This window comes from Hippocampus bargibanti, linkage group LG13, assembly GCF_051943395.1.
Source record: "Hippocampus bargibanti isolate YZ-2025 linkage group LG13, ASM5194339v1, whole genome shotgun sequence".
NCBI lineage: Eukaryota > Metazoa > Chordata > Actinopteri > Syngnathiformes > Syngnathidae > Hippocampus > Hippocampus bargibanti.
The window spans coordinates 22,173,541-22,185,174 of record NC_142746.1 but is presented as its reverse complement, the minus strand read 5'-3'; the positions used below and the strand labels follow the sequence as shown (position 1 = coordinate 22,185,174).

General features: G+C 40.6%; 1 protein-coding gene across 5 annotated transcripts in view; it reads left to right on the top strand.

Moving 5' to 3' along the window:
- The window catches only part of ccser2a (coiled-coil serine rich protein 2a), a 30,086-nt gene extending 19,074 nt beyond the window's left edge, over positions 1–11,012 (top strand). Inside the window, exons 9-13 of one of the 5 annotated variants that reach the window (XM_089012285.1) lie at positions 265–402; positions 5,213–5,297; positions 6,441–6,480; positions 8,316–8,363; positions 8,442–11,012. In XM_089012285.1, the coding sequence (XP_088868411.1) occupies positions 265–402; positions 5,213–5,297; positions 6,441–6,480; positions 8,316–8,363; positions 8,442–8,625 (495 nt within the window). In that variant the 3' untranslated portion in view covers positions 8,626–11,012. Of the gene's footprint in view, positions 1–264; positions 427–5,212; positions 5,298–6,440; positions 6,481–8,315 lie in introns of all 5 variants that reach the window. The other 4 variants (XM_089012284.1, XM_089012288.1, XM_089012286.1 and 1 more) reach the window with 4 other exon arrangements.
- The last annotated feature ends 622 nt before the right edge of the window (positions 11,013–11,634 follow it).

The following is an 11,634-nucleotide window of genomic DNA, read 5'->3' as shown; positions in this document are numbered from 1 at the left end:
CAGTCGGGAGTCGACGACTAAGCTGCTGTTAGGCTTAAAAAAAATAAGACCAAGTAATAACAATAAACGGGCCTGGGTTTGGAGAACAAATACTGTACTTGTCAACTATTGTCACTTGCACAAATTTGGCATTTTTCATGTTTGACAGTTTCGCCCCCAGCAACAAATTCATATTTTGACGTCGTAGCTTGCGATTCAAAATATGACTCCACATTCATAGTCGTAACCCGACAAATCCTCACCCTGTGCCCTTTTTTTTCCCAGCTCGCCCGAGAACGTCAGGCGCGATGCCGATGTCAACAACAGAGGGCGCCTTCGTTACTTCGACAGCCGGGTGACAAGCGACCGCAACGCCCATGTGACAAGGCCACCCAGACCCACTGGAGACCCCCCAGTCACTCTGTGAGTCCACCTATCCAGACCCAGTACATCCCCTAATTATTATTATTTACATTTTTTCTATATCTCGTAAATGTACATCGATGAAAAGGTTTCTTCAGCCGTCATCTGTACAAATTTGAAGGTGTCGGACGTTTCGCTTCTTAGTAGGGTATATATATATATAGGGCTGATACTATATATAGGGCCGATACTACCAGTAAGACTTTAGTTCGCTGAAGAAGCATCTTGGATAAGAAGCGAAACGTCCGACACCTTCAAATTTGTACAGATGACGGCTGAAGAAACCTTTTCACCGATGGTTTCTTCTTTACTGTAGGGACATACACAGTAGGGATATATATATAGGGCCGATACTACCGGTAAGACTATAGTTCGCTGAAGAAACATCTTGGATAAGATGCGAAACGTCCGACACCTTCAAATTTGTACAGATGACGGCTGAAGAAACCTTTTCATCGATGGACCGCTCCTGTACGACTGAGATCTTACACACTCGTAAATGTACGCCACAAACAGGCATCATCTGACCTCACTTTGCTGAGTCAGTCATCCACTTGTTTTTTTAAATGTATTTATTTATTTATTTTTGGGCCGCACGCCCAAAACTCTGACCTCCCAGCGGAGGACGCTTTATGAGCTTGTCAGCCGTCTTGTCACTCGGCCTCGCCGTTTAATCGCCGCCGCCGAGCGTGGAATAAATATGGAGGAGATGAATGTGCGAAAAAAGGCAGACGGGAAGATCAGCAGAGAAGCCACCCCGGCCGGGATTGTTCGATAACGAGCTATATATACATCCTGCGCTGTAGTCATGCATTCGTGATCATGGATGAAACAGGGAGCAAGACTATGGCGTGTGGTTGCCGCTGCTCACCCGCAGAAAAGTGTCCTTGAGAGTTTTGAACCGCGCTTATAAATGAAATGTATTGTTGTTATTATTATTATTATTATGATTATGATTATAACTTGTGGTAAAGTGATTCAGTTTATTTAAATAAATAATTATAAAAATATAAAATAATAAATAAATAATTAACATAATAAACAAATAACTACACAAAAACATAATAAACAAAAAAACTTTCTGTTTCTGTAACCCCTCCCCCCGCTGACCGCTGCGTGTGTCCCCTCCCCGTGATCTTGACCAATCACGTGCGGCTTTAACCGAAGACGGGGAATAGAGGCCAAAAAAAATTTGGCTGCCGTTTCCAGCTCCTTGTTAGGAGCTCCAAGAACCGACTCGTTCGCGAACCACACATCACTCATTGTGGCGCAAACTAGTTCGTATGCCAAGATTATATTCTCGCCAATGTAACGTTCGTAAAGCGGAAAGTTCGTTAGCTAAATCGTTCGTAAGCCGAGTTATCACTGTACGTCTCAACGACAGCCAAAAGCTTTTGCCAGTGCATCTTTTTTGCTGTCCTGAAATGACTCGCGCTGAATAATTCTTGACTTTGGGATATATGAAATTCTTCTTCTGACTTAAAAGATGTCATCTTTTTTTTCCCGTCAAACATATACTGTACCGTACTGAAGGGCCAAGTGCACTTTGTGTTGATTTTTCTTGCGCTGACATTTAAAGTGGCGCCATATCACGTTGCTGGAGTGGCCCCTGGTGCCTTCCGGTGGTGTTATTGAGTGCTAAGCCGAATTGGATTAGCTAAGGAACATTGTCATGGCAAAGGTCAGCATCTTGGAATGATTTTTTTATTTATTTTTTTACTACCTCCGATGTTGATATTTGGCGCTAGATTAAAATGTCGGGAGGTGGCTTGTTTTCACTGTGCTTGCGTGATTTTTCACTCCCATATTCAACTATTTGAAAGAAAAAAAAATGTGCGGTGTGGGCTCGTACGACCACCGCGCTAACTGCACCTTAACTCATTCACTGCCAGAAGATGTGTTAAAATGTGTCCACTCCAGTGCCAGGGTTTTTGTCATTTTCACTCATATTGCAGAACCCACAAAATATTGAGTTTTAGGACTACATAAACATTCAGTGTAAGAAACCTTCGACTTTCTTCTTTCATCAGAAAGAAAAGAGTTAATTCCGAAGTTATATGGGTCTGGAGTTATCTAGGCTTGTACCATGTACAATACAATAATAATAATACATTTCATTCGTAAGCGCCTTTCAAAATTTTCAAGATCACTTTATAGTCACTGGATCAGTTTTTGTGTGGGTGAGCAGTGGCAGCCACATGCGCCAGCGTTCACTCAACCCGGAATAACTCAAATAAAAAGCTAGCTAGCTATTAGACAGCCAACAGATACATACATATTGATTTATATAACGCTATCTGGCTGGCTACCTAGCTGGCTATCTATTTGCTATCTATTTCATAACTTTGCTGCTGTGTTACATCTGGGTAGAGTGAACGCTGGCGCGAATATGTCCTTGAGAATTTTTAAAGGTGCTTGGAAATTTAATGTATTATTATTATTATTATTATTATTATTATTATTATTATTATTACATGAACAAAAGGCAAATGCTGCACTCTCATGGAACATTGCCAGAGGTCTGGCCAGCACTTTAGCGGCACCCCCCCCCCCCCCCTAAGAAAAACCAGGAAAAAAAGCAAATTCCCGAATTTATTCGGGAATTTGTATTGTATTGTATTTTGTAATGCGCTTTCCCTGTGCATGATGTTCAAGTCGTAAATAACTTTGGTGATAAAGGAGTATCCCAAGTCCTAAATTCTGTGCAAGGACAGATCTCCTAGATGAAGATGACAGTTTAACAAGCTGTGTCTGTTGACCTCAGATTGACCCCAGGTCGTCTGTGCTTCAATTGTGTCTTGAGTCACAAGTGTTGACTAAGCATACAACAGCATGAAACTTTGAAATCTGATCACTTCTTCTTCTGTCTAATCTCTATCTATCACAAACCGAAGTTTGACTGGAGTTAAATCCAATTGCGTGTGAATCATATTTTTCAAAAGATTTTTTTTTTTGGGGGGGGGCGATTGTACCAAACACACAATCGAACAAAGGCCACCCAGTCGGCGGCGTTGGATTGCTTTGAAATTCATTCTCCTCTCACACATATCCCTTGTTTTCATTTCATCATACTTCTCCTGATCTTTCAATAAGCTTGATGTCGCCATGACACGCTCGCTCCCCAAAAAAAGGGAAAGTCGCGGTCGGTTCAACGCACTTGAAACGAGTTAGTGATGAGTGGGAGGATGTTGAAAGAACCCCTGTGAAATCTCTGCCGTGACTCATTCGCCGGCAGTCATGCGGTGACACGCATACACAGTCTTTCACGCAGGAGGGGGTTTATACCCCACCCCCCACCCCAAATTGATGTAAGATCGCAGCCAAAGAAGGGGAGTTCTTTACCGCCACTTCACTTCAACAGCTTCCACGAGTGAGTGGGACAAACCTGACCTGTTTCGCGACTGGATATTCACTCATTCGCTGCCATTCCCAAATTTATTCGGGAATTAAAGTGTGACGAGGAACGCCATTCCCGAATTTGTTCAGATTTTTTTTTTTTTTTTCTAGCAAGGGGTGCAGATACAGCCCTGGTCAGACCTCCGGCAATGTTTTTCCCCTTCCACGAGGAGGCAGCATTTGCCTTTTTTTCCGTGTTAGCGCTTTGTTGCAGCTTAAGCTGTTGTTAAAGTGCTATATCAATCAATATGTTTGTATTTTTAATTGTATTTTGTACAGCCGCCCCCATTTCAATCTCCGATAACTCCAGACCCATATAACTTGGGAATTAACTCTTTTTTTTCTTATGAAATTAGAGAGTCTAAGGTTTCTTACACTGAATCAAATGTTGATGTAGTCCTAAAACTCAATATTCTGTGGGTACTGAAATTTGAGTGAAAATAACACATTTTTGCACATCGTCTGGCAGTGAAATAGTTAATTAATTAGTGAACATTATTTTATTTTTTTAAGAAATGTTTTTTTTTAAATCATTTTAACATTGCCACAGGTCTGACCAGCGCTTTATTGGCATCCCCACCGCAACAAAAACCAAAACCCGAAAAAAACCCTCAATTCCCGAATAAATTTGGTAAATGGCAGCAAATGAGTTAATTAGTAAATTGTTTTTTTCATGACAAAAAAACGTAATTATTTATTAGCTAGCTACTGTATTTATTAGCTATATAGCTAGCTAGCTATTAACTATCTATTCCCTAGCTATTAGCTATCTATTCGCTGGCTAATAGCTGTCTATTCGCTAGCTAATAGCTATCTATTGGCTAGCTAATGGCCATCTATTCGCTAGCTAATAGCTATTGGATTTGGATTGGATTGCATTTGCCTTTATTAGTCTCGCAGTGGAGAAATTGACATTTCCCAGCAGCGAAGTGATGAAAGGAATGAAAGTAGAAAAACAAAATACAGGAGCTGCCGGAAAGGCACTATTCACTATCTATTCGCTACCTAGCTAGCTTGCTATCTATTTGAGTTACTTCCTGGTTGAGTGTGGCTGCCGCTGCTCACCCACAGGAATGTTTTATTATTATTATATTTTTTTGGGGGGGGAGATACCAACGACAACCTTTTCCTGAAAACATGGCTGATTTCATCTTTCATCTTTCATCTGCGGCAAAAGAAAAATCTCCCGCGGGATTCAAGTGACTCGCCGCCCGCCCGCACGCAGTCGAAAGACAAAGACAAAGGCTCAAAAGCTGTCACGTCAGCTGTCAGGTTGGCAGGTGTCACACACACCTGTGGACCCCAGCGGCAATATTTCGCCTTGTTGTCGGAAATGTTTTTTTTTTTTTTTGACACTTTGATATTGGGCCGTATGTGTTGCGGTTCGTCATGCCTTTTTGTTGTGTCTTTGTAGGGTGTGCCGCCCATCGCCTCGCCGCCAGCTTGGCAGGCGCCTCCCCACGCATTGACCTGTTCCGGTATGCCCCAGCGCAGACAGAGTGAGTCACCAATACACTTCATCCACCCATTTATCTGTTGATTTATTTCTTTATTTATCTATTCATATATCCATCCATTCATTCATTCATTCATTTATTTATTTATTTGTTTGTTTGTTTGTTTGTTTGTTTATTTACCTAGCTATCTAGCTAGCTATTTATGCACCCATTTATTCATGTATGCATGTATGTATTTACTGTTTATTTATCAATGTATTTATTTATTTATATATTTATATTTATAAATAAATATATTTATATATTTATAAATAAATATATTTATATATTTATTTATCTAGCATTTATGTACATGTATGTATTTATTTATTTATTTATTTATTTATTCATTCATTTTTTTATTTACTTACTTATTTATTTAAATATTTATTATATATTTAAATATTTATTCATTTTTATTTACTTTATTTAATATTTTATTTATTCAGGTATTTATTTAGTAGTTTTTTATTTACCAACCTATTTATTTATGCATTTATTTATTTATTTAACTATCAATTTATTTAGCAATGTATTCAATAATTTATTTAGTCAGGTATATATGTATTAGTTTTTTATTTAGTAACCTCTATTTCTTTCTATTTTTTATTTACTAACCGCTTATTTATTTATTTATAGATGTATTTATTTATTTATCAATTTACTTAATAATTTATTTAGTCAGGTATTTATGTATTCGTTTTTTATTTAGTAACCTCTATTTATTTCAATATTTTCATTTACTAACTGCTTCAGTTATTTATTTATTTATTTATTCATTTATTTATGTATTTTATTTATTTATTTGTTTGTTTATTTATTTATCAGATTTAACTATCACGCTATCATTGTGTGACGACCCCCTGCTCGTTGATTGTTTTGTTCCGTACAAGGCAAAAATCACAAGGACAGCCACTAAAATCCACTTTGAGAATAGTCCATTGGCACAGTACGTTGACTTTAACGCAAAAAAAGTCGATCTTCTTGAATTTCTTCCACCCGCAACGAGTCTCTGTCCACCGTCCCGTCCACCGTCCCTCTTCCTCCATTTCCTCTCTCTTCTCTCTGCTTGAGCTCCTTCATCTTCTAACGCCTCCTCTGCTCATCTTCCCCCTCTTAACCGGGCCCATAATGACTGTGGCAAAGGAGTGGAGCACCTAGTGCAGTACTTCACTGACCGGGCATGGTACAGTACAACATCTCTTTTTCTACAACGGCGGCCATTATCGTGACGCATGACCCCCCTCCCCCCCCCGCCCCCCCATCTGCATGCCTTTACTTGGCTTCCAACGGGAGCGTTTCAGTTCAGGATCTATTTTGGTGTCTTCTCGTGGTGGTGTGGATGCCGTCGGGACCGCTTTGTACTCTTAATTTGTAATCTGGGGGGAGAAAAACAAAAGGGGGGGGGGGTTCTCAGTTTACAACCAAATTAAAATATTGTCTGTCACTATAACCTAATAGCATAATTACAGTAAAATAAGTCATGGCATAAAAGAAAAATGAAACAGAGGAATCCCCCCATTACGGTGCTTTGAATTGATTTCAAATAATCTCCCCCCCGATGGGGTTTTGTTCTTCATTTCTGTGTGTTCACCACTTTGATAATGCCTATTTATTTAATTATGTATTTATGTATTCATTTATTTTGTATTCATGTATACATTTATTTTTATTTATTAATGTGTATTTTTATTTATTTATGTATTTATTTACTTATTTTTTTATTTTTTCACAGAATATTTTTTTAAAGCCTTTAAGGCCTTTCTCTTTTTGTAAACGGCAGCCCTGAACTCAGTTTGTTTTACCGGGCTATCTATTAGCTATCCATTGGCTATCTATTAGCTAGCTAGCCTTCTATCTATTTGAGTGACTTCCAGGTTGAGTGAACGAACGCTGGCGCGTGTGGCTGCCGCTGCTCACCCACAGAAAAACTCATCCTGTGACTGAAAAATGACCTTGAGAGTTTCGAAAGGCGCTTAGAAATGAAATTTATTATAATAATAATAATAATTATTATTATTATTATTATCCAAGCGCAATTTGCTGCCCTGCGCTGCAGAAATGCAATGAAATGCAAATGAGGAGAAGCAGACTTTATTGTATTGTATTTTGTTTCTTGAAATGGATGCGTGGTGGTCTACCAGGAGATGGTGCTGCGGTCTCGGACATCCAGAGCTGGCGCGTAAGCGTAAACCATGGCGCATCGAAACGGAAGGCAACAAGCCTGACCAAGCACACAATCTCCCATCTTTGCACTATTTTAATGAAATGTCAAGAGGGGAAGGAGGGTAGAGGTGAGTGCGAGCGGTTTCACCAGTGGCCATCGGTAGCTATTGTCACACATTTTGGTTCGAAGCAGCCATTTTGGGAGAATTGTCAAATGCCCAAACTGCTTGTGACCGAGTGTGATACGACAGGCATGGAAACCGTTTTTTTCTTCCTTTCTTTTAAATAGAATAATAAACGCGAATCCATTGTGTATTTTTATACACAAATTTCCAAAGACGTTTATTTTTTTTTTACTCATTTTGCTAGCTTACGGCGGGCTAATTCTAGCATGTAGTATGTATCACGTGACCGAGAAAGCGTTTTGACATGCGTCAAGAGTAAGTCATAGACGGATGTCATCTGGTCATTTTTCATTTTTCAAAATAAAAGTTGGGACTCAGATAACCCGTCAAGGTTACCTCACCCCCTCAAACGATTCCCCAGCGTGCTGAATCAGGACTTCTTCTTCTATGACTGTGTCTCTCCCGTTCCAGGAATAGGTTGATGACTGGCAGGGTAAACACACACACGGCCATGTTTGGAGCAAATAAACAAGTCAACGGAAACAGACATTTTTTGATGCTATATTTCCTTTTTGCAGCTTTAAAGAAAATATATTCACATGGCAGCGCCACATCAAACAAAAACAAAAATCATTTCTGGAGCAGCATCATAAGACATCTCCAAGTTTCAGCACTATTTTATCTTCATTTTTTTAATCCTTTTTGGATTTTTCTTTGCTCTTTCCTGCAGCTTCAGCTACCTTTCAACCTCAGCGAGCGTTTCCGCCCGGCAAAACCTGTAAAAACTCGCCCCACCGAGGACCGCGGTGACCCGTCGAGGAACTCCGAGGGCTTATTTTGACGTTCCTCTTGTCAGACGTGTCCACCCCTGTCGGACCTTCTACCAGCTGAGTCGCCGCCTATGCATTCAGTGTCTGGGATCTCGGAACCCTCACGGCGATGCTAACGCTAATCGGCGATCGCTCATCGGCGCTTCGGGTTCCAAAGGTTCCCCCCCTCCCCGGAGAGAACGTCACACCCTGCACGTGGAACCAAAATAGAAAGAAGAGGCTGAATCTGTCGAATATGTAGCCAAACAAGTCAAGGCGGCAGTCTGTAAGTCTGGCTACTTTTTGGATCCCACGGTGGTGGGCAATGGGTGACACTCTTCTTTGGTGGTATCATCAATGTATTTATTCCGTTCAAAAAAAATTAATTATAGCTTGTAAGTACTAAAATATTCGGTAAATATGAATAACATACACGTGTATTTATTTATTTGATGATGTCATGGAAATAATAAGCGTATTTGCAGAGATGAGCGACAAAGAACATAGCAATTGTCATGCGAAGTCGTCCATTTTGGTTTGAGGTAAGTAATAATGATAATAATAATAATAATAATAATAATAATAATAATAATAATACATTTCATTTCGGAGCGCCTTACAAAACTCTAATTCGCTTACAAATGAAATGTTAGCCCGGGCTTTGGCGCCTTCTTGTGTTAGTCTGGAACATTACAAAAAACAAAAAATGAAATGATGTGAATGCCCAAAGCACAAATCCTCCCCCCCGCCATTGTCCCATCTGCAAAAATCACTTTTCGACCCTTCTGCTGTCTGTCACACCTGCTCAGTTCGCGACGACACGATATTGTTCGCCCTTCGGCGGCCGCACCCTGCGGTCCGAAGCCACGGCGGCGCGCACCGTTTCCAAGGTGGCGCAGACGCGACCTTTACAGTGTCGTTGAAGGGTCCCCCGGGAGGTTGGAGGGTGGGAGCTTCGAAACAACTTGCGTCGCAGAAAGTGAGTCACGGCTGAAAAGGTGGTTGAGGTGTGAGAGACGAAGCTGTCTTGCAAAAAAAAAAAAAAAAAGATATCGGAACTTGTTCGGGTGTGTGCCTTTTTGAAAACCGAGTACCCGAGCGCTAATTCTCGGCTTTTAATTCATGATCAATACTTCTGAACGTAACACATTGACTCCAAATATTTATAATAATGTCAACGTTAGAACCATTATGTGTCATGTTTCCAAATTCATGCATATTTTGGGAATGTAGGTAGAAATGGGAATACCTGGAGAAAAGCCACCTAGGCGGGTCAGATGTTTTCAAACAAAAATTAGGAAAAAAAAAAACGTATGGTTAGCACTACTTCGGCCAATGTTCGACCCATTATGTGTCATTTTTCAAATTCATGCATTATTTGGGAATGTAGGCGGAAATGGGAATACCCGGAGAAAAGCTACCTGGGCCGATCAGATGTTTTCAAACAAGAATTGGGAAAAAAATGTATGGTTAGCACTTGGGCCAACGTTAGACCCATTATGTGTCAATTTTCAAATTCATGCATTATTTGGGAATGTAGGTGGAAACGGGAATACCCGGAGAAAAGCCACGTAGGCTGATCAAATGTTTTCAAACAGCAATTGGAAAAAAGCGTATGGTTCGCACTTCCGCCAACATTAGGCCCATAATGTGTCGTTTTTCAAAGTCATGCGTAATTGTGTGTGGAAGCGGTAATACCCGGAGAAAAACCACATGGTCTTATCATATATTTTCAAACCAGAATTAGAAAAAAAAAATATGGTTAGCACTTCCACTTCGCAATACAGAGGTGACGGGTTCGACTTTGGCTCCTGTAGCATTTTGTGTGTTCAAGCTGTGCCTGCGTGGCTTTTCTCTGGGTAGTCCAGTTTCACCCCCTATTTAATTTTATTTTATTTTTGTAGTGTCAAACGCTCCCTAGCACGTCCCCACCACGCATGGTGAGCAGCGGTGTGTTAAGAAGAGCTAGTGACAAGGACTCTGCTCTCTTCACTGTCGGGGCCCGCGTGACCGCTCTCGCCCCTGTACGCCTCCGGCGGAGACCGCCCGATTGCACCCCCTCCCACCCTCAACAAACCCCCACGCACTCTGATACAATAAGAACAGGCACGAAAGGCGCCCCCCCCCCCCCCACCTCCGACTCCCCTGCATGAGTCGCCAGCGGCCGTCAAGCCATTTCTTAGCTAGCTTTCTATCTATTTGAGTTACTTCCAGGGTTGAGTGAACGCTGGCGCGTGTGGCTGCCGCTGCTCACCCACAGAAAAACTTATCCTGTGACTGTAAAGTGACCTTGAGAGTTTTCAAAGGCGCTTATAAATGAAATGGATTATTATTATCCTTTTTGACAGCTAGTAATTGACGCACAGCGCATTTTTTGTATGTATTTATGTATGTTCTTCGGTGTCGTGGGCGCAAAAGTGCTGACGGCGCGTCGACGCTAGCCGAGCGATGGCGTCGGTGATCATTTTCAGTTGTCAACTAAAAAACTTCCTTTCCTCCAAAGTAGCGCAAGCTCACTTTTTTTTGCTCGTCCAGACAGCCTCGCGCCCACGCAGCCTAACTTATAAATAAAAAATACAAAATACTGCAGTCGCTGCAAGGGTAGATTTTTTTTTTTTTGTACAAAATAAACATCCCATAGAGGAGAGAGAAGGCCTGGTCATTCTGGATTGTTGCAATTCTGATTGTTGTTTGATTGACAGGTGAATATTTCATACCGTCGCTGTGTCGGACTTGGATTTCAATAACCGCTTTTATTTGTTTTTTTTCTTAGTGCGACTTTCCATAAAATTTTCAGGTCAAATTCCTAAAAAAAAAACAGTATTTTGCGCACTATTGGATTGGATTGGATATACCTTTATTAGTCTCACAAGTGGAGACATTTACATTTTACAGCAGCAAAGTTATGACAGGAAGAGGAAAGGAAAGAAAGAAGTAGAAAAACAAAATGAGTTATATACTATATGGCGCACCGGGCTATGAATGAAATGGATTATGATGATGATGATGATTATTATTGCAAATTTCCCCATTGTGGGACGAATAAAGGTTTTCTGATTATTATTATTATTTATCAAAAGCGAACGATAATCAACCACTGAATGAAAACGCATGCTATACCTTAGCATTTTTTTACGAACGCTCGTGCGCGTTCGCTAGCTGTGCAATATCGCGAGAAATGGACTCACCCGACTTTCGTGCTAACTTTGAAGTGAAACGGAATGCTTGAAAGGCATATTA